At 37.6% G+C, this 24231-nt stretch overlaps 1 protein-coding gene and 1 non-coding gene across 6 annotated transcripts in view; one reads left to right on the forward strand and one right to left on the reverse strand.

Moving 5' to 3' along the window:
- Nucleotides 1-19310, reverse strand: part of DDX60 (DExD/H-box helicase 60) — a 157219-nt gene extending 137909 nt beyond the window's left edge. For all 5 annotated transcript variants that reach the window (XR_008625256.2, XR_008625255.2, XR_004671266.3 and 2 more), the window contains exons 1-6: nt 18382-19310; nt 10977-11086; nt 10719-10788; nt 7729-7918; nt 6104-6445; nt 2069-2185 (exon numbers count right to left, since the gene is read on the reverse strand). Coding sequence is in view for 2 of the 5 variants with exons in the window: in XM_034959384.3 (XP_034815275.3) it covers nt 2069-2185; nt 6104-6445; nt 7729-7918; nt 10719-10788; nt 10977-10980 (723 nt within the window). In the remaining 3 variants the exon portion in view is untranslated. The remainder of the gene's footprint in view (nt 1-2068; nt 2186-6103; nt 6446-7728; nt 7919-10718; nt 10789-10976; nt 11087-18381) is intronic.
- Nucleotides 10414-10517, forward strand: LOC112439753 (small nucleolar RNA U13). The gene has a single exon (XR_003027989.2). It is a non-coding gene; the product is annotated as a small nucleolar RNA U13 (small nucleolar RNA).
- Nucleotides 19311-24231: the final 4921 nt, after the last annotated feature.

Genomic DNA, 24231 nt, shown 5'->3' on the forward strand with positions numbered 1-24231 from the left:
AATTGAAGCTACGGCTGGGTGCGGTGGCTCACACCTGTAATCCCAACACTTTGGGAGGCCGAGGTGGGCAGATCACGAGTTCAGTAGTTCAAGACCAGCCTGGCCAACATGGTGAAACCCCGTCTCTACTAAAAATACAGAAATTAGCCGGGCATGGTGGCAGGCACCTGTAGTCCCAGTTACTTGGGAGGCTGAGGCAGAAGAAGTGCTTGAACCTGGGAGATGGATGTTGCAATGAGCCGAGATCATGCCACTGCACTCCAACCTGGGGAATGAATCGAGACTCTGTCTCAAAAAAAAAAAAAAAAAAAAAAAAATAGAAGCTACGATCTATGTGTTTAACACCAGAATATGTGTGTGTGTGGGTGGGTGCGTAGTGGAAGTGTTTCCTATACCTTTCACATACCTTTCAAAATGAACATAATTAAAAACAACCAAGGAAATAGATGGGAGGGACCAAGATGAAATACAAACACTAACCAATGACTGTAACTGTATTACATAATAAAGGATAACATAACCACACCAAAGGAGGTGGGTGAGAAAGTCACTAGCCTGAATAACTTTGGAAACAGTATATTAACATATTCTATGGCTACAGTTAAAAAAGAACTGCACATAAATCTTATAACCTCATTGGCTTTTTCTCACAGGTATGGTTAGCAATTACAAAATTACTATACGGAGGGAAATAATAGACATGGGGGCTCCAAAACGGGGTGAGTCAGAGGGGAGTGATGGTTGAAGACTTACCTGCTGAGTACAACATTGGGTGATGGGTACACTAGAAAACCAAACTTCAACATTATGCAACATATTCATGTAACAAACCTGCATATGTATTCCCTGAATCTATAAAAATCAAAATAAATAAAATAAAATAACTTTCTGTGTGTATAAAACTTGAACAAAAAAGTGAATATATTGTAGATAACGAAAGCTGGATTTCTCATGATTGAAGAGAGAAATTAAAAATAAAGAAAGGGGAGGGGTAAAATAAACCATTATGGATTTGGATCCTAGTTCAATTTGCTGAAAAGCCCTAGTAGCAATGACACCCCAGTAGCAGTTCACCAACAAAGTTTTCAGATCTGAACTTCTAAATGCCTTCTTCCTTGGCAAAGTAGTTAATTTCAGGGGTGGGGCAGGGAAAATACAAGATGAGACTGGACCATCTTGTGATTTCAGAAAGTTAGAAAGTACACAAAGATGAGGGCTTGTAAAAGAACACAGGCGCCAACCTAAAGGGGCTTCTAATGTTCAAACCTGGAACATTTTGAGCTCCAAAATAATTATAATGTTGGATTTTAACCTGTAATATAAAATAAATATATTTATCCATACTGACATAAATAAACAAATAAATGGCAGCACTAGGACAGCTGTCCCTTACGGTGGAATTCCAAGGAAAGAGTGAAATAAAAAATCACCATTAGGCAAAAACATCAATAATTATTGTTGCAGACAAGATCCACTGTGGACATTAAAGTGAATCAACTAAAGTTTGAGAAGAAACAGGATCTGCATAGTCACAAAGCGTGTCCTTCAAGATTTATTAACTACAAAGGGAAGATAGTAACTTCACAGTAGAGAAAACTGTCAGGCACCAACTTAACTAATGCTCAGACATATTGTTAGGATGTATTGAGGACCCAAGATTAATTCAGTGACATTCTGGCCAAAGATGTATAACCTCATTACTGATTCGCAGTCTTCAAAAATGTCAAGGTCATGAAAGACAAGAAAAGACTGAGAAACTGTTACAGACTGGGGGACACTCAAAAGTGTGACTGACAACTGAATGGATGTGGTATCCTGGACTGGATCCTGAAATAGCAAAGAGACATGAGTGGAAAAGTCAGTGTAATTGGAATAAGGTCTAAAGTTTAGTTAATAGGATTGACACAATGTTAATTTCCTGGTTTTCATAAATGTTCCGTGGTTATTTAAGATGTTAACATTAGGAGAAGCTGGATGAGAAGTATATGAGAACTCTGTATGATTTTTGCAACTTTTCTATAACTAAAAACTTAGTTCAAATACAAAGCTTTTAAAAATGTTTTGTTACCTCTTCCGTAATATTATTCCATTTTAAACTTCCAAAAAGAGGTGCTAATGCTGAAAGCTTAAATCTTTCCAACTGGTTAAGCAGGGTTGTATAAGCATCTTTAATGTTCTGCTTATTCTGTAAAATAAAGAAAAATCAGAAAAGTTGTTATAAATAAAATATGTAATTATTTTCCAACTATAGAAAATTACATATTTTAGATATAATTATGTTACGATATATTTCTAAGGAAAAAAATATGCCAATGTAATTGTAAGTTTTAAACCCCATTGAACATAACTATTGTGTCTTTGAAAGTTAATTTTTGCCTAGGATTATAGCGTATTTTGTTTTTTAACAGCTTCATAAAAGTATAATTAACATAACATAAAATTCCTTCATTTTGTTACAATTCAATGGCTGTTAGTAAATTTATCAACTTTGGAACCAATATCACAATCTAATTTTAGAACACTTCCAGCACCCTCCAAAACACCGTCATCCCCATTTAATGCCATATATTTTAACAAATTTCAAACATACACATGAATGAAAGATAGCATAACCCCCTTTCAGGTACCTATCACCCAGCAGCAGCCATTTTCAATATGCATTGTATTTTCAATCGTATTTCACATAATCCTCAAATTGACTAATAACATAACTTCTTTAAGGTGAATATTCAACAAATTAGGAAATAGATTTTAACGAAAATAAAATCCTTCATTAAAAAAATTATTCAGCCGGGCGCGGTGGCTCACACCTGTAATCCTAGCACTTTGGGAGGCAGAGGCAGGCAGATCACGAGGTCAGGAGATCGAGACCATCCTGGCTAACATGGTGAAACCCCATCTCTACTAAAAATGCAAAAAATTAGCCGGGCATGGTGGCAGGTGCCTGTAGTCCCAGCTGCTCAGGAGGCTGAGGCAGGAGAATGGCGAAAACCCGGGAGGCAGAGCTTGCAGTGAGCTGAGATCACACCACTGCACTCCAGCCTGGGCGACAGAGCGAGACTCTGTCTCAAAAAAAAAAAAAAAATACTCTTAAGGAAAGATTCGACAGTGTGTAGGTACTGTTAAAAATGAGAAAATTAATAACAGTACTTCCTTCCAATATAAAAATGAATCCCAGGGCTATTCCTGCTCAGAGTAGGCAACCAGAATTGAAAATAGTTTAATAATAGTCAAGAGCCACATAACAATGTTTCTTTCAGCCACAGACCACTTATATGTTGGTGATCCCATAAGATTATAATGGAGCTGAAAAATTTCTACTGCCTAGTGATGTCATAACACCACAGTGCAATGCACTACTCAAGTGTTCACGAGGCTGGTGTAAACACACTTACTGTGCTGCCAGGCATATAAAAGTACAGCATAGGCTGGGCGTGGTGGCTCACGTCTGTAATCCCAGCACTTTGGGAGGCCAAGACGGGCAGATCATGAGGTCAGGAGTTCGAGACCAGACTGGCCAACATAGTGAAACCCCGTCTCTACTAAAAATACAAAAATTGGCCCAGCATGGTGGTGCATGCCTGTAGTCTCAGCTACTTGGGAGGCTGAGGCAGGAGGATCACTCGAACCCAGGAGGCAGAGGTTGTGGTGAGCCGAGATCGCACCACAGCACTCCAGCCTGGGCAATAGAGCAAGGCTCTGTCTCCAAAAAAACAACAATAAAAAAAGTACAGCATATACAATTATGTACAGTATATAATACTTGATCATGATAAAAATGACTGCTACTGACTTATGACTCACTGTACTATGCGAATTTTTTATTATTATTTCAGAGTATACTCTTTTCACTTGTATTTTTAAAACAGCTGCCAAACAGCCTCAGGAGGCCCTTAAGGAGCTATTCCAGAAGAAGGCATTGTTATCATAGAAGATGACAGCTCCATGTGTGTTACTGCCCCTGAAGACTTTCCAGTGGGACAAGATCTGGAGGTGGAAGACAGTTGATGTTGATGATCCTGACCCTGTGTATGCCTAGGCTAATGTGTGTGTTTGCATCTTTTTTTCTTTTAAGAAAAAAGCTTAAAAAGTACATATTTTAATAGAAAAAAAGCTGACAGAATAATGATATAAAGAAAGAAAGGCCAGGCACAGTGATTCACACTTGTAATCTCAGCATTTTGGGAGGCTGAGGCAGTCAGATTGGTTGAGCCCCAGAGCTTGAGACCAGCCTGGGCAACATGGCAAAACCTTGTCTCTACAAAAAATACAAAAATTAGCTAGGCATGGTGGTGCGCACCTGTAATCCCAGCCACTCGACAGGCTGAGGCGGCAGGATCACTTGAGCCCGAGACGTGGAAGCTGCAGTGAGCTGTGATCACATCACTGCACTCCAGCCTGAGTGACAGAGTGAAGACACTGTCTCAAGAAAAATAAAGAAGGAAAATATTTTTGTACAGTTGTATAATGTGTTTGTACAGCTGTCAAAAAATTTTTGAAAATTAAAATTCACAAAATAAAAAATTACAGTAAGCTAATGTTAATGTATTAAATAAAAAAGTATTTTTAAATAAATTTAATGTAGCCAAAGTGAATACTGTATATATTAATAACATCTACAGTGGTGTACAGTAATGTCCTAAGCCTTCACATTCACTCGCCAGTCACTCACTGACTCACCCAGGGCAACTTCTGGTCCTGCAAGCTCCATTCATGGTAAGTACCCTATACAAGTGTATCATTTTTAATCTTTTATACCATTTTCGAATGTACCTTTTCTATGTTTAGATATGCTTAGATACACAAATAATTATCATTGTGTTACAATTACCTAGAGTACTCAATACAGTAACATGCTGTATAGGTTTAGCCTAGGAACAGTAGGCTACATCAGATAGCCTAAGGGTGTCATAGGCTATACCATCTAGCTTTGTGTCTGTACACTAACGATGTTTACACAACAGTGAAATCGTCTAACGATGCATTTCTTGGAATGTATCCATGTGATGCATGACTGTACTAACTAAAGCAATACAAACTAGCTTATTTTATGGCAACCATGTGGATATTTCCAAATACATGAGGAGTATGACATAATTCTCAAACAGTGACAAATGTTAATTGTCTCAAAAATGATTTTGATGAATTAAAGAATGGCCCTCATATTCACAATTCACCATCAGTAGTGAAAAATAAGCAGAAACTGGATGTATTTATAATTTTATAAATAAATTTAGTAATTTATAAATAGCTATATTATTTAATGTACTAATTTTATTAATTTACTATATGGTACCATATTGTTTTATTTATAATTTATTATGTAAATAAATTTATTATAATTTCTATTATATATTATATTATTATAGCTATCATTTATTTTATACATATAGTAATTTATAAATACATCCGTATGCATATTTACTCCCAAAATTTCAATACAATAATTGTCAAATATACTAATGTATCAAAATAATAACATCATGGAATTCGAACTCTAAGAACTTTGAAAATTCTCCTATTGATTACTTAATAATAAGAAATAAGCTTATTTCAGTTATTTTCCTTCTTTATTGACCTTCTCCATTGTTTTCTTATTAAAGGCTACCATATTAATAGCATTTTGTCAATATGTCTCAGCAACAGGGGCGTAATTTTTGCCTAATTCCATGCATTTCTGGCCTTCAATACCTTGAGGTCAACATATTATGCAGCGGTTAAGGACACAGGGGCTTGAGTCCAACTGTGTCTTTTCAAATCCATGTTCTACTATTCATTTGGTGTGTTTGGTGAGCAGATTACTGATCCTAGTATCTATTTCATCACTGTAAAATACAGACAATACTTAACACCTACCTTATAAGATTGGTTTTAAGGTTAAATAAAAATTATTCATGAGAAATACCAAGCACAATTTTATAACAATAAGTGTTTGATAAATGACTGCATTTGCATTATCATTATTTACTTAATATTATTAATTGTTATACCTATCTGTTAAGCCTCTGATAATTTCCTAGAGGAGGAGGAGAAAAAACTGAGTCAAGTAACTTAGAACATTTTGAAAATTTCTAGAAGAAATTGTCTTTTGGATGTGAATTACCTCCCAGGAAAAAATCTGGTGTCTGTACATGCTTGGAAGGAGGTATGCATAAAGGCGAAGAACATCAGATTCTTGCCCTGAGGAAAGTACAACGTTGACCTTCCTTGCCCAAGAATGAATGATTAAAAAGTTAAAAAGCTGTGTTTGTAGATCGTTCAGGCCTTCGTCTGCAACTATCAGGAAATATGGGTAACTCTCTTCCAAGAAACTTCCCCACTCTTTTGATAAGCATCTCGAAAATGTTGTTTGAACATCAATGGTGGTATTCTTCTGAAGATGAAGAATTAAAGCAGTTCTCAAAGAAAGAAGTTCAGGGAAGTTGAAATACGCATACTCGGCATCCTGTGGAGGAGGAGGTGAAGTACATTTTATTTCAAAATTATCATTTAATCATTTAGTTGGCTAACACATCATTAAAGGCACTGAAGGAATAAAATCCAACAGTTTTGTTCTGTCTGATGGTCAGGGAATAGACCCCTAAACTTTACTACCATCTTACAGATAATTGCTGAAAAAAATCACAGTTTGGATTTAAATGCATGTGTCTCCTTTAAGCAGGCACTTAATACTTGGAGCTTATCATGCTTACCCTTCCCTCTTTCTAATTCTTTTCCTCTCCAATCATTTCAGAAAGAAAAAGAACAGAAAGCAAGTGGTAGATACAAATCATCTGCATCAGAAAGCTGAGGTGAACCACTGTGTTTTAGAGGATTGCTCCAGGTTACTGCAACCCTCCTTAAGCAACTGAGATTGTCTCGGCATAACAAAATTGGGGCAACCAACTAGATTGTAAACATTAGATCGGAAGCCTAGCTCTTTATGCAAAACACGGCTGGCAAGCATTCAGCCATGTTCAGAAATGTAACAATAATTGAGACTGCAAAATGACTGAAAAGACCCACAGCAAAGCTCTTTACCTTTAGGTATAGGATTAGGAAGGGTGGTAGTGGTTATACATATCTTTATTTGAAATTGTTAAAAATTATATTAATTATATTCATAATAAAAAAGCAAACCAAAAATAGTATTATTTTGGAAATACCTCGAACAAACCATCATAAAACATTGATTATTATTGTTAGAGACTGGGTCTCACTATGTCACCCAGGCTGAAGTGCAGTGGCGTGATTGTGGCTCGCTGCAGTGTCAAACTCCTGGGCTCAAGTAATCCTCCCACCTCAGCCTCCCGAAGTGCTGGGATTACAGGCATGCACCACCGTGCCCAGCCAACAAAGCATTATTAATGACTGTCCCTAGGCTCAGATATATTTTCCTCTGGGCTCATATAAATTGCCTGCTGAGTTTTGAAAACAGAAGTAGTTCTCAGAGCAGGAGAACTAGAATCCAGAGTTCAACTGGGCCGCTATTGAGGAGCTTTCTCATCCTCTCTCATGATCCTGTGTGTCCTTACAATAAAGTTCTCTTCATTCAAATAAAACATAATCTCAAGTGTGGTGATTTCTGAATACTGGGATTGTGGGTAATTTTTTCTCTTCTTTCTTTTCAATTTTCTGAACTTTTATAGATATAATCTACTTTGTAATAAGAAAAAAATATATATAATAATTTAGGAAATTTTAGTTTTAGTTCTCATATTATAAAAAAGAACTCAACTGTCATGTTACCTTGAAGAAAACTATGGTGAATTGTCCTCCTTTGCTAATAAGATCCACAAGATAGCGTTCAACCAGATAGAAGAAATGGAGGTTCTGCCCAGGCTTAAATGATATCTCACAGATACATGTGATAAGTAATGAATCCCCATCAATCAAAAAAAATTCAGATTCAACAAAATCATTGAATAAACTGGAATATCTAAAATGAAAAACAGTTAAAACAAAAATCACATATGCATTAAATCATGTTCCAAAAAGGCATCGTTCTTATTAGCTCATTATCATTATCATCAATAGCTAAATTTGCTGAGTTGTCTCATGGCAGTGTCTACACTAAGGCTTTTCAAACATATCTACATTCACAACTATCCTTCACAGGAGGAAGGCGGGATTATTCACATCTTAGGCTCAGAGAGCAAAGTATCCAAAGCCATATGGCACAGCCTGATAGGGCCATGAATATAGTACTTGTACCCTGCATATAAACCTAAATTATATATATTTTATGCTTAATCAACCTCAGCCCCTTACAAGTGGATTCACTAATGGCTATTGACAAATTAAGCAAGAGGAAACTTTCCATTCACTGTCATATAGCTCTAAAAGTGCTGTGTTGAACAATCATATATACATATATATAATAGTGTACATAGTTCTATATACTGTTATATATAATATTCTATACGATATAGAGATATATATTATATATGTATATATATTATACATAGATACACACCAATAAAAATACTGATACGTAGATATATACTGATAAATGTATACTATATATTCAATAAATATATTAGAAAAATTTGTGAAAATTTGTGACTATTTGAAAAAACTCTCAAACCGTGCAGCCTACAAATATGAAAAAAATTTTAAGTTACCTATGTCACGAATGCATAAAGTATATGTAGTCTATTTTAGCATTTACTGCCATAAAATATACACAGATCTATTGTAAAAGTTAAAAATTATCTAAACTTATGCACGCACTTATAGACTATACATGGCAGCTTTCAGAGTTGAGAGAAGTGTAAACAAATGTTATGCTGCACTATTAAATCATAACTGCATAAAATTAACTCTAGTACATACTGTACTACTGTAATAACTTTGTAGCCACTTCTTGTTGTATTGCGGTAAGTTAGCAGTTCCTCTCCAGTAAACTGCTCTCCAAACACAATAAAAAGTGATCTCTCATGGTTCTTGCGTATTTTTCCATCATGTTTATTGCAATATCATAAACCCTAAATAAAACCATGGAACCCATATGAAGTGCCATTAGTGATGCCAGAAGTGTTCCCAAAAAGCAGAGAAAGTCATGACATTACAAGAAAAAGTTGAATTGCCTGATGTGTGTCATAGATTGATGCTTGCAGCTATAGTTGCCCACCACTTCCAGATAAATAAACCTAATGTAAGGACCATTGTAAAAAAATTTTTTTAAAGAAATGAGTGAAGGCATTGTTGCAGCAGTCATAAAAATCTTGCATTTTTTGTGAAAGGCTTTTTTTTTAATCTCACATTGAAAATAGAGCTTTTATGTGGGTGTGGGATTATCTAAAAAGGCAAATTTATAGACTCTAATATGATTCAAGAAAAAGCAAAGTATATGACAAAGCAAAAGGAAGACGAAATATCTAAAACTGGAAAACCTAATGCCAGCACAATATGGTTTGATAATTTTGGAAAGAAGTTTGGCTTTAAAAATGTCAAGATAACAAGAGAAGCAGTTTCAGCCAACTAAGAGACAGAAGAAAATCACTGAGGGGAAAGAATATCTGCTTGAATAGGTTTTTAATGCAAATGAAATTATTCTGGAAAAAAAAGTCACAAATAATATTTATTAGTACAAAACAAAAGTGAGCACCAGGATTTAGGGCAGGAAGGGATAAGCTAACTCTACTGTATTGTGCAAAGGCAGTTGGTTTTATCTTCAGGCCTGTCTTTATCTGTAAAGCTGCCAACTCCTGAGACTCGAAGGGAAAAGATAAACACCAGCTGCCAGTCTCTCAGATGTACAACAAAAAGTCCTGGACAATGAGGACACATTTTCCGAATTAGTTAAATTGATACTTTGTCCCTGAAATCAGGAAGTACCTTGCCAGTGAGGGAGACTGCTTTTCAAAGTACTTTTGATATTGGACAATGTCCCTGGCCACCTAGAACTCCATGAGTTCAACACAACGATGTTGAAGTGGTCTACTAGCCCCCAAACAAAATGTCTTTAATTCAGCCTTTAGATCAGAGTGTCATAAGAACCTTTAAGGCTCATTACACACAGTAATCTATGGAAAGAATTGTCAATGCTATGGAAGAGAACCCTGATAGACAGAACATCATGGAAGTCTGGGGGGATGGCACCATTGAAGATGTCACTATTGTTACGATCCACTCCCACTTAGTAAATACATTTTTGCTTCCTTATGATTTTCTTAATTTTCTATACTAAGACCAGAGAAACAAGAGGGCAGGCAAGCCTTTGAAGACATGTTTTGGGATTTTCTCTTCATCCCAGAATCAAATATTAGCCATTGAAGAATTTTAAGCAGGTGGCATTACGACGGGCTTTGCATTTGGAAAAGACTAGTCCAGCTACAAGATAGACAATAGATAGGATGGGTGCAAACTTCTTGGTAGAGCAGAGAGAAAGCTATTGCAGTTAAGTTTTGGAAGAGTAAAAAGTTAAACACCATCCTTTTGTAGTTCATAAATGTGATGATTGGGTTTTCATGTGTATGTGTTTGATGTGCCCTACTCAACCCTTGTTACAAAGTTATCTCATTATCCGTCTGGCATGAATTTAGAAAAAATATATAAAATTAATTAACAATAATTTTTAAAAAGTTAAACATGGATTCTCAACTGCATAGTTGTTCAGTGCCCTTAGCCTCTACATTGTTCAATGGTCAACTGTCTATAAATCAGCATAAGGCCAAATAGACATACAGGGAACATGAGCTATGATTTCCCGTCTTTATTACTATAATAATACTCACTCAGCTTTTGGCATTTCATTCAAAATGAACTGGGACATTTTCTGTGAAAATGTTGTAAGAACATTTCTTTCTAAATTTAAAAAAAAAGAGAGAAAGAGAATGGGTTATTTTTCAATTGGTCCTTTTTACAGGAGCTATCATTTAGTTATTATTCAAGAAAGTAAAACAGTAATGTGGTTATTTTAATTCCATTAAATCTATGTAGTTTACAGACTAACATTGTTTTATAATCTATAAATATTTTAAGTGGAAAATTACCCATTCTTGCTGCTGCCTGTGCCTCCAACCTGAACTGGCAAGTATTAAAGGTAGCAAATACCCTTTATTTTGGTACCTCTAAGTGGCAGTTCTTAATGAAAATGGCAGTCCTGCAAAAAAAGAAAAGAAAATGAGTCTTTATTCAACAAACATGTACTGAATGACTACTATATGTAAAGCAAAATATTAGACACAAGGAATACAAGAATGAACAAATCAACATTGCTGACAGTTCTCACAGAGCTTAAAGATAATTATTAATCAGATAATCATAGAAACAATGGAACATTGCAAAAACGACAAAGTCAAGAGGTCAGAGGAAGTTTCCCTAAAGAAATAATGCTTGAGCTGAGTTCTAAGAAATAAACAAGAATTAATTAGGCAAAAAGAGAAAAAGTAGCATTTCTGGCAGAGGAAATACCAGAATACCATGTGTAAAAGCTCAGTGGCATGAAGGGTTGTGGGTGACATTGATTCCAGAAAGAAGCCAGTAGGGCTGGAGTGGAGACCATCAAGGAAAAGACTAGAGAGGACAAGAGAAATAGAAGGACATGCAGAGCCTTTGAAGTCATGTTATAGAATTTTCTTTTCATCCTAGAATGAAAAATTAGCCACTGATGGATTTTAAGCAGGTGGTATTGTGATTGGCTTTGCACTTTGAAAAGATTAGTCCAGCTACAATATAGAGAATAAACAGGATGGGAGTAAGCTTCTTAGTAGAGCAGAAAGAAAGTTACTGTGCAGGAGAGTAATGATGATAATTTGATTTAATATAGTTTGATGGTAGCTGAGATAATAAAGCTGGAGAGATGTGGATCCACTTGAAGGACATTTAGGAGATGAGCTTGACATAATTTGGAACTGGATTGGATGTGGATGGACAAGAGAGGGAAGGGGGTTGTCAAGGATGACACAAGTTTCTAGCTCAAGTAACAGGATGGATGACTAGGCCATTCCCTGGGCTGGGAATTTTAGAACAAGGCTACATGTCAGGAAAAGATTATGGCTGCATTTGTGAACCACCTGAATTTGACTTGCTTTCAAGATTTCCCATAAGCCATGATATGTAAGTAGTAAAATATACAAGTCTAGAGGACAAATACAAAGTCTGGACTAGATTTGAAGAGGTAAGTAATCTGAGTATTAATGGTAAATGAGGCCATTGCTGTAGATGAGCTTGCTTGGACAGGGAGAGACAGCATCATGGGAGAAGAGTACTAAAAACCCACATTTGAAGATACTAATACTTAATATATCAAGAGAGGAGGAAGAATCCACAAAGGTAATAGAGAAGAAAATACTAAAGAGGTAGATGAAAATGCACTTGAGCATTTTGTCATGGACACTAAATATTGAGACACTTGCCATTCAATATGTTAGGGCTATGAAACAGATAGGTAGATACACACATGATTTATGGATAGATAGTAGATAGATTGATTGATATAGATAGATATAGATGATGGATACACAGATAGATAGATAGATAGATAGATAGATAGATAGATAGATAGATAGATATGATAGAGAGAGAGAGATTCCTATTCCATGATAGTAAGGAACATATAATGGTGATGAACATGCTGATATTAAATATTACAATAATAATGCAAAGAAGTATATGACTGTAATGACAAATAAGTTTAAAGAAAAATGGAATTACTGTGGGCTGGGGAGTTTAGGGACCCTTAATGGAGACACGAGCATAAGTATGGTCTCTCACTCACTCAGTTACTATCTTATTTCAAAGATTATAGAGTATCTATACTTTACAAAACATTGTACTTGCTGAAACATATGCAAATATGCATGAAGCATGATTCTCTCCTTGTACAACCCAGTGTAAGTTTAAAGATAACTAAGTGACACACTACATCTAATTTGCTGTGTTCTAGCAGAAATGGCACAGGAAGCCATTAGAGAATTGAGAGGGAGTTCCTAAATCAGAATGAAGGGATCAGGGTCCTGTGTTCTGAGGTTTCAAGAACAGGTTGAAAAGATGATGAAGATTTATGAAAGCATGTTGGGGAAAGTGAGAGATATAGAGAATTACTTTTCAGGTAGCAAAATCAGCATCAGTTTAATGCATAAAGTTGTGAAACTACATGACAAGTTTGAGATCCTATGGGTTGTTCTACATGGCATAGGACAGGGTGACTCATTGGAGATGACATTGGAAAGGTAGGTTAGAACCAGACTATAATGGGTCTTGTGCCCAGGTAAGGAGATTAGGTATTTTCAAAAAACTCTCTGTCACCCATTTCATGCAATCCTCAACCTCACTAACTGTGCATTGGCCATACTATCTTTCTTCAACTCTCCAAATTGTACCAAGCTCAAATGGAAAAAAATGGGTCAGTGAGAACTGAACAGGCAAGAGAGAATTAACCCCAAGTATATTACAGAAAACTTCAGAAAGGATAGCATCAGATTCTACAAGATGAAATAAGTTAATTTACAGGTTCCCAGATGTTCACGATGCTCTTAGAGTCTCAGGAATTTTTTTATGCCACTCCTAGGACAAAATCAATAGCTAACCGTTTCATTTATTAAGTAGTTAGATACAAACAAATTAATAACTATTTATGTCCTGACAACTTAGAAATTGTTTTAAGAAATAATATACATAGATTAAAAGGAATAATATAGTTTTTATAATTAAATATAACTATGACTGAGACGTGAGTGCCCGTTAAACACTGTGAAACTTTCAGCAATAGCTATGGTGACAAAATAAAACTGCATTAATGGGCAATCCCTCCTTAATTTGACAACCAAGGGATTCCGTAGCCTGCCTATGGGAAGTTTGAGATCCTACAGGTTGCTCTGCATGACATAGGACAGGGTATGCAAGACAATGCGTGTAAAGCCTAATAGGCTTTCCTCTTACATGCCCTATACTAAAGTAGGCTTACACACCCTAGGCTTTCCTCTTATATACCCTATACTAGAGCTACCCTATTAACCTCTGCCCCAACACATGCACGCCCTAACACCTAAACAGAATTCACAGTCATTATCCCCACTTCTCTGTCATTTAAGGGAGAGACATGCTAGAGATCCAGCCACCTGTAGTAACTAATGATTGAATACTCACACACACACACACACACACACACACACACAAATTAGTACCAATAGACATTTGAGGCACACAAAAAAAGCAAAAATAAGAAACCAGATAAATAAGCATGATGCAGAGACAGAAAAGACCTTCAAAATTTTCTAATTACTGCTTTCAAAGAATTAAAAATATTTCTCATAAAATAGTAACAGGCTGCTACAGAGAGAGAAAGAGAAAAAGAAAGCATGCAAGTATTCGTACACATTTAAAACATAATTTTACAAGGAAGAAAGTCATTGCAGAACAATAAAATGAGCATGCTGGAATTTTTAGTCAGTGATCTGTAGGGTTAAAGTCCAGGAAATTTTGTAAAGGATAAAAGTAAAAGACAAAGAGATGAAAAAATTCTAAAAATACTAAAATATCCAGGAATAAGTCAATAAGCTCTTTCTCCCCCTACTAATATTTCTAGTAGGAGATAACTAAGATTCCAAAATGAGTGGGGATAAAAATAATCAAAGATATATACTTAAACTAATATACTAATATTAGACTAGAACTAAAGAACAACATAATGTGTTTAGATTGAAATGTTTCTCCAACTACTGAGTAGAAATAATGACAAAAGAGAAAACTACACCTAGGCACAACTTGTTAAAATTGCAGAGCTCCAAGAATAAAGAGAAAGACAGAAAAGGTACAAAGAAATGGAAGTCAGGCCATATGAGAACTGGTTTAAGAAATGAACACTGTTGGCCCACTACTTGCATTTTAATCTTGGTTCTGAAATATACTATAGTTCTATAAGCTTAGACAAGGTATTTATCATCTCTGAGTTTCAATTTACTTATCTATAAAATTGGAACAATAATATTACTCACCTCTGATTGTGTTTTCAAGCTACTTAAATGTATGAACTGATGGATACGAATTGATTAAAATAATACCTGGTACACAGAATTAATTAAAATAAGCAACATTCCTGGATGTTTTGATAAAATAAAGCATTTTCAGATTTCTAAAGGGAAAATAATTTGAACTTAGAATTCTGCATCTAAATAGTGATTCAATTCATGGAGGAGGCAAAAAGATGTAATTAGACTTCTAAGAAGTCATAAATTTCACCAACCATATATCCATTTTTTATTTTAAGTTCTGAAATACATGTGCAGAACATGCAGGTTTGTTACATAGATATACATGTGCCATGGTGGTTTGCTGCACCTATCAACCCGTCATCCAGGTTTTAAGCACCTCATGCATTAGGTATTTGACCTAATGCTCTCCCTCCCTTTGCCCCCAACCCTCCGACAAGCCCGAGTGTGTGAGGTTCCCCTCCCTGTGTCCATGTGCTCTCATTGTTCCACTCCCACTTATGAGTGAGAACATGTGGTGTTTGGTTTTCTGTTCCTGTGTTAGTTTGCTGAGAATGATGGCTTCCAGCTTTATTCATGTCCCTGCAAAGGACACGAACTCATTCTTTTTTATGGCTGCATAGTGTTCCATGGGGTATATGTGCCACATTTTCTTTATCCAGCCTATCATTAATGGGTATTTGGGTTGGTTCCAAGTCTTTGCTATTGTAAATAGTGCTGCAATCAGCATACATATGCATGTGTCTTTACAGTAGAATGATTTATAATCCTTTGGGTATATACCCAGTAATGGGATTGCTGGGTCAAATAGTATTTCTGGTTCTAGATCCTTGAGGAATGGCCACGCTGTCTTCCACAATGCCAACTATATATCTTAAATGATAATTTTATTTAAAGAGATAATACAGAAAATTGGGGAAAACCCATCAAGAATGAAGACAATCAAAAAACCATGAAACTTTGTGTGATTTAGAAAAGTTAAAGGAAGCTATAAAGAAAAACAAGAGAACCCATGGTACTTCGAATTTACAAAAGTCTATTTCAAACAGTAATTTTAACAACATAGAACTACATGTCTTAGCCTAGCAATTCCTAGATTGCTTCTACACTGAGTAATGTGTACATACTCATAATTTTGTCACTGCTGTTTACTTCTTTTTTACTGTTGACTCAACATACAAACAAATCACAAGAATCAAAGTCACAAACTGCTGTAAAATACGATAAACCTTGACAGTATGAAAATAACAATATAATTAACCAACTTGGCAGTTCACAAAGGGATGAATGAAAGAAAAATAAATATGAACGCTAATTTCTTCATCTTTCACAGCAGGATGTCCAGCAATAGCATCTGAAGACAATATATGAAAAAAAAAATGGTTTATGGAATCAAGAAATTATCCTGCTTTTCTTCTAAGTACTGCACCATCGCATTACCAAAGGGTAGATACAAGAGTGATTCATTTCTAGAAATAATGCAGCTAATAAACACAGAAGGAATGATAGAATTAGAATATCACCATTTTACAACTCCTAATGAATTAACAGATCTTGGTATTTTTAAACGATAGCACAACAAAAATAGAGGCAAGTGTCCACACCATCACTGAATTATTGTAGTTCCCCCAGCCAAAAAAAAAAGAAACCCAAAACTTGGGAGGCCAAGGCGGGCAGATCACCTGAGGTCGGGAGTTCGAGACCAGACTGGCCAACATGGTGAAACCCCAACTCTACTAAAAATGCAAACATTAGCTGGGCATGGTGACAGTCACCTGTAATCCCAGCTACTTGGGAGGCTGAGGTAGAAGAATCGCTTGAACCTGGGAGGCAGAGGTTGCAGTGAACTGAGATCAAGCCACTGCATTCCAGCCTGGGCAAAAGAGCAAGACTCCATCTCAAAAAAAAAAAAAAAAAGAAGAAGAAGAAAAAAAGAAAACCTGAATCTGATCAAAACGCTAGTAGTAATGATTAATTTACAAGAAATTTAGAGGCCAGCAAAATATGTTAAATGACACCACAGGGATTAGGACACATACACACACACACACATAAACACACACCCAACAGGACACACACATACAAAAACAAACAATCATAAGACCACAAATCTTACAAACGAATAAATTAAAAGGGGATGAAAGAAATTGCAAGAACCTTATAAGGCTTATCCTCCAATCACAGTAGTGTCAGAACCATATTCTGATTCAAACAATCTTAAAAAGGAAGAAGAAAAGAAGAAGGGAGGAAGAGAAATGGAAAAGAGAAAAAAGGAGGGAAGAGGAAAGGCGCAAAGGGGAGGTAAAGAGGAAAAAAATGGGGGCAAGGGAAGGGAAAGGAAATCATGGATTCTGTATTGGAACAGAATGGTGGAGCTACTTGATGAAAGGCATCAAGCTCCTGAAACCCTGCCTGGAGAAGAGCTGGTGGGTTAAAATGGCTTCCAGTACTCGGTATAACCCTCTCCCCTTGAGTGTGGACAGGACCTGTGAATTTAATGGCATAGTCTCTTTAATGATTCGGTTATATTATGTAAGACTTCATCATAGTAGACTCGGGAGATTCCCCCAAAGAAGGCTTATACCTTCTTTAAAGGTACCCTATACCTTCTTTAACGGTATAAGCCACCTTGTTGTGAGAAGGCCACTGTAGCTAAGATCTCAGGGTGAAATCTAAAGACATGGGAACCCCCAGCCAACAGCCAGCAAGAAAGCAGGTAACCTCAGTCCTTTAGCTGCAAGAAACTGAATTCTTCCAACAACCTGAATGAGCATCCGTGGTGTCCCATGAGACCACAGCTGTGACAAACATCTTGATTTCAGCTCGATGAGATGCTGAGCAGAGAACTCACTTTACCCATGCCTGGGCTTCTGATCCACAGCAATTGTAAAATAATAAACTTGTAATGTTTTAAGCCACTATACCTGCCCCTTGACCAGGAATAAATTAAGTTACTGGAGTAGGAAATAAATTTCTATTGTCTTAAGCCACTGAAATTTAAGGGTGCACAGAAATTACCTGGGGGAATCTTATTAATAAACGCAGATTCTGATTCTACAAGTCTGGAGCAGGGATTGAAGGTGGAAGCTTCTTGCTGCTGTCAATGTACAGGTTTTACTGGCTGTGCTTAGATATGATGTCCCTTAATTTCTCCTCAACCTCCATTACCCAGCTCCCACCTTTGACGGGGACTCCTTAAATGCCTAACTAAGCACTCCTCTCTGTCTCAGACTTCAGGCCTTTCGCGGTTGTCCCTTTCCTCCGCCCCTCCCCACGCCCGGCCTCCCGGGCCAGCAGGGGGCCCGTGCGCCACGGCCTTGCGATCCCAGGAGGCTCCCCAGATTCCCGCGCCCCGAGCCCAGCACTCCTGGGCCACCTCCCTGTCCGGTCCGTTGAAGAAGACCTAGAACTCCCGCTAGACAGCTCCGCCCCAGGCTCTTCCCAAGGGACATCCCCGGCTCCTCACCGCGGACTCAGGACCGGTGGTGTCCAAAGACCCGCGAGCTGCGCGCCCCGCGGGGAGGGAGTGAAACAGAGACCTAGCGCAGAGCCCAGGTGGAAGTTCCAGGTTACCCCAGACCTGGCCTAGGACTCGGCGCTCTGAGCCACCGCAGCCAGTCTTTTATGCATCCGGCGGGAGTTTCGGTTTCCTTTCTCCTCTCAGAAGCACTTAGGTTTCAGTTTCCCTTCAGCACGAATTAGGCGAGGCACTTTCGTGGAAAGTTTAGCATCCTTCACTTCAATCAGAATCTTAAGAAGGGGAGCATGGCGAGACGTTAGTTAAAGGGTATGAAGTTACAATAGCTAGGAAGAACCAGTTCTGGTATTCTATTCTGCAGTAGGGTGTGTATAGTTAACAAGAATGCATATTTCAAAATAGCTAGAAGAGAGAATTTTGAATATTCTCATCACAAAGAAATAGTAAAGTTTTGAGGTAATAGATGGGCTAATTATCCTGATTTGATCATCACACAATGTATACATGTATTGAAACGTCACATTGTACCCCAAAAATATATACAATTATTATGCGTCAATTAAAAATAAAATGAAACTAAAAAAAACCTTAAAAGAGAGAGACAAAGGCAATAAAAATGGGCTTTGGAATATGGGCATAAATATAGAGTAAATTGAGGCAGAAAAATTTGTAACATCTAAACAAGATAAAATCAAGAAGAGTTAGAATTTAGAAATTGATAAAATGTAAAAGACACTGTGGAATCTGAAACCCCACAATGAAATTGGAGATCTTGCTGCTTCTACTTGTATGCAAAAAGAAAAAAGAAAGTATGTAACAATACATGAACTTTGAGTTTCTGTTATGAGAAGCTGATGATTACTGTTCTGTATAAACTGTAATTGGTACTTTCATGGGCCAAGAATCAACATTAAAAAATAAATTGAAAATGCAGAATGGTCACATTTATCTGTGCCTTAAATTGATGAAATGTTCTCTTAATTTTTGCCTGTTGATACTTGCAGTGTGGGTTTCGATACTCATCTCCTTTCCTTTCAGTGCCCTCGTATGCTTGATTTCATTAATGCTATAAATATGCATTCATATATTGGAAATAGAAGAGGGTGTGGAGGAAAGACAGCAGTGAATTTGGGTAATCAGGATGATAAGAAGCCACAGGCTGCTTTGTCTACAAGGAAAGGAAAGAGCCAAGGTCCAGGCACTGCTCCACAGGGAACACAGAACAGAGAGAGTAGTGAATGATACTTTGTCTTGTGAAAAATTAGAGAGTCAAGTTGTTAAAAGAGGGGGATATGGGGAAGGAGGACATTTCTCACATCCATCAGACAATTACTTGTTTATTCATTTGTTTAGAAATTCACGTGTTTGTTAGGGATGAGATTAAGAAAGAAAATAAAAGACTCTAGAATTTAACACATGATTTGTCTTAAATCAGCCAATATTCCTGTCTCCTTCACTGTGATCTCTGATGTACCTGCCTGGGGTAGGCTGAATAATACCCTGCACTCCTCCCTCCAAAAGAGGCCAAAATCCTAATTCCTGGAACCTATGAATACAGTAACTTTCATAGCAAAAGTAACTTTGCAAAATAGATTAAATAAGAATCTTTAGAAGAGGAGATTACCTCTTACCCGGGATTATCCAGGTGGGCCCAAGGTCATCAGAAGGGCCCTTATAAGAGGGAGACAGGAGTTCGAGAGGGCAATGTGATGATAGAAACAGTCAGTGACAGAATGTGGGGACACTACACAGATGGCTTTGAAGACAGTGGAAGGGACCACGGGCCAAGGAGTCAGGTGGTCTCAGAAACTACCAAAGGCAAGGAAACATTTTTTTTTCTAGAGCCTCCAGAAATCAGCCCTGATAACACCTTGACTTCAGCCCAGAGAGACTGATTTTGAACCTCTGAGCTCAGAACTGTAAGAGAACAAACTTGTGTGGTATTAAGCCACTAAATTTGTGGTAATTTGTTACAGCAGCCATAGAGAACTCATACAATATTGCAAACTATATTGTAGGAAATGAATAACATATTTGCAAACAGCAGAAATAATGGATTGTGTTATGATAAGAGGTAGAATTAATTCAGACAGCTACTATGTGCTAAGCAATATGCTAATACCATATCAATGATCACAGCAAGTTCATGAGGTGTGTACTATGATTTCTGTCATTCTGTAGATAAGAAAAATAAAGCTTCGAGGGATAAAACAGCTAATAAATTATACTAAGATTCAAAAAGTGGTCTAACCCAATGGTCTATCTACAACATTCTCTATTACATAATTTCATCAAATGCTTCAAATTCTACAACTGAAAGTGTTTCAGCTAGTGGACAAATGATTTTATTTTGCTTAAATTATAAAGTTTTTTAGAATATATGATGTTCTACAGTTGTTTCGACTTTCAGTGACCAGATTTATCAGGTGAGAGTTCAAGACAACTTTGACTCATCCTCTTCAATTTTCCACCCCAAAGTATGTAAACACACAGAAACTTTTTTTTTTTTTTTTACTTTTTCACTTCAACAGCCTACTCCCATGACCACACCCTGGACTTTGTTCTGAAGCTTGATAGTCACATACTTTATTTTTCCTTTTAGACCCCTCCCTTTATGCCCTACACTTTAACCTCTGAGGACTCCCAAATGTTTGTCCTATCAGGGTGAACTCCATGAGCCAACACTTCAACTCTCCTCTTAATTAACATGTTCAACTGCTTGAACCTACTGACTTTCCTCTACACTTGCCTATAATTTGTTAATCCTGATTAATTCAAGTTTTCTTTTCTTTTTGATACCTGGCCACCAAGGGGAATGACCCAGTTAGGATCTCATCAAATGTATTGTTTAACAACACAGCTGATACCTTTTTTTCTGTTCCCCTCAGCCTTCTGCATGTTTCACAATGACAGTTACAATTCAGCACTTTACCATTCTCAAGTCTTTTAAATGATAGACCATCTCTTCTGTTTTCAAGGAGAATTCTCTCCAGCTTTCTGATAACTCCATATTCCAGTCTCACACAGAGTTTAAGCAGAACACACAGCATGCCACTTACACACAACATAACTAGCCTTCTAGATCTGGGTTTGGATCTCCCCTCAAGCATCCTAGCCCATCATTCTTCAGTTTGTTGTGTATTTTAACATCTCTTTGTCAACTAAAACATAGTGTTCATTCCACTAATAGGTTCAATTAGAACCTATTCAATTCAATAGAATTCAATTCAATAGGTTCAATTCTAATTGAACCTATTGAATTGAATAGGTTCAATAGGTTCAAACTTCCATTTTCAAACAATAACAAAAATGATGTCATGCTCGATTTCAGCCCTTCTCTTTTCAGCATGGTGCCCTGTAGTGGTCTTCATCCATTGGCTACACTTCTTCACCTCCCTTCAAATTTCTCAGGCCCATTAGCCTAAATCTGATCTGGAACTGCTCTGTCAAAGATATCCAATGAGGATCCACTAATTGACAAATCCAAACAATGCTTGTTTAGTCCCTGTTTGATTTACTTGCCTCTGTTCAGCATTAGAAAGATAGTTTGTACAGCCCCTCTCTTCTAAAGTGCCTCTTCTCCCTTGATTTCAGTTACAATCTTCTCCTTCAAATCAATTTCTTTTCCCACCTTCTCTGTAAGGATCAGCAGAATCATCACATAACTACTGCTCAAGTTAGAAACCTGGGAGCCATTGTTGCATCCTCACTTCCCTCAAATCCCAGTAAATTCCAACTCCAAACACTTACAGAATCTTGAATCTCTTGTCTCTTCCATTTTTCCAAAGGCTAGAGCAAGCCTCATCATTTCTCATCTGGATTATTGAAACAACCTTTTCACTTTCTAACTCCAGTCTGTCCCTCCAATTCATTTTCTACTCTGCTGCATTTTTTCAGCAGGTAAAACTGAGCACATCAAGACCCCATTAAAAAACACTTCAATATATGCTCATTGCTTCTAGATCAGACTTTCCTATCAATATTTCCTCTCTTCTTAGAACACTCCAAATAGTTTATTCACCTCCTCTTCTCTCCATTGGTGAGGGAATGATTCCTACCCTAGGGGAAAGGGATGGCCAGACTCATGGCACTTGACACGGAAGTTTGACAGCAGTTTATTAGTCACATGTCCTCCCAGCCAAGGGAGGAGGAAACTGTGTGCCACACAGGGCCACACCGGGATGGAACTCAGGAGCAAAGTGAAAAAGCAGGGACTATGGGAACCAGGGTCTGCAATTACCAAAGGATGGGGGGAAGCTCCCTGTTTCCCACAGGAGGATGTGATTGTTTGATTGAATAATTTTGCTGGCTGACTAGACAGTGAAATCCAAAAGTTAAGTGCAACGGGTAGGGCTGATAGAGAAAGAGCTAGGTGGGAAGGCTTTGGAGCTGGGTGCAGAGTATATCTGGTGAGAGCCCAGAACTACTGGTTAGGTCTCTGGGGCCCCAAGAGCCTCAAAGCAGCCTCAACTTTCACATGGAGCAAGCACATGAAATTTTCAGCCTTATATACAATGCCTTTCTATCCACTTAAAATTTGATGATGTCTGAGACTTACTGAGAGTAGGAGGGCTTTCCTAGGAAGCAAATCAGGTATTTGACCAGGAGGGAGAGGATCAAATAGTGAGATGGAAATCAAGAACATAAAATTTAGAGGTGCCCCCATTATGACTAATAAAAACAATTGAGGGACTCCTGTGGCACTGGTATAGGGAGTGCGAGTCCCCAGCGGTTGTGAATTAACATTAATCAATGCATGCATGTAGCAGTGGTGACACCCACGAGGGCATCTATTTGCCACATTGTAACTTTAATAAGAGCTCTTTGAACTGCCTGTTAGGCCTCTTAAATTAAACTGACTGGTACCGATATATAGGCAAGGTGGAAGTTCCACTGAATGCTTTCTTCAAGAGCCCACTGTTAGATATTCTGAGAAGTGAAATGCACCTTTCTCACATTCATTAATGTCTAGAACTCCAAAGGGGATAAGAAATGTCCTCGTGAGGGCTTGTATTATGGCCTTAGTATGTATAGAGGTATCTATTACCTTAATTTATATTTTGGGTATCAGTAAGAAAGGAGATTTCCAGAGTTTTTTACCCCAAAGGAAGGAACTCATAGGCCATGGCCTGAGAATGGCCCAAGATTATGTAACAGTGGACAGATGGGACCAATTCTCAATGAGGGCATCTAATGCGGAGATGACTTTCAAAGTTTAGCCAACAGTGCTGATGCTTGGGTTCCATCCTCTTTCAGAGACACCCTGGTTAAAGGATGGAAAGTCGACACATTCCATTGAGCTCTAGCACATATCGTGGTGGTGATTCCATTCATTAAATCTATGAACTCCCATTTCTGTTCACTCAGTTGATCCCAGAGGCTCCCCAGGTAGTGTGCAGGCCTTCTCCAGCAATGTGGCAACTGGCAAGAGACTCAGGACAGGGGAGACCACCTCTTTCTACAAGTGAACTATGCCAGAGAGCCCAAGTTTGGCTCCATCCTGCATCCAGGAGGCCTTGGTAGCGGAGCCAGGCTGTGGAGTGTTGCTTCCATGACCAAAGCATAATGGGCAACTGGATAGAAAAGGTCACAGGCTTGGGGGCTGTGAGAGCCTCTGTTTTCAAGAGAGCCCAGGATGTGGCCAGTAAAATGCCAACACAATGGTGTACAGTACAGGGCTGAAGAAGGGCAATATTTTGTATCAGAAGTCATGGACAAGTTATGGCCATCACAGGTGGTTCAGAGACTTCATGAGGCATGAGAAGAGGTTGTTAAAGCCTCTACAGTGAAGAAGTCCCTGAGGGCACTAACAGAGATGCCTGCCCATTTCAGTTTGGA

The sequence above is a fragment of the Pan paniscus genome, chromosome 3 (genome assembly GCF_029289425.2).
Source record: "Pan paniscus chromosome 3, NHGRI_mPanPan1-v2.0_pri, whole genome shotgun sequence".
NCBI classification, from domain to species: Eukaryota; Metazoa; Chordata; class Mammalia; order Primates; family Hominidae; genus Pan; species Pan paniscus.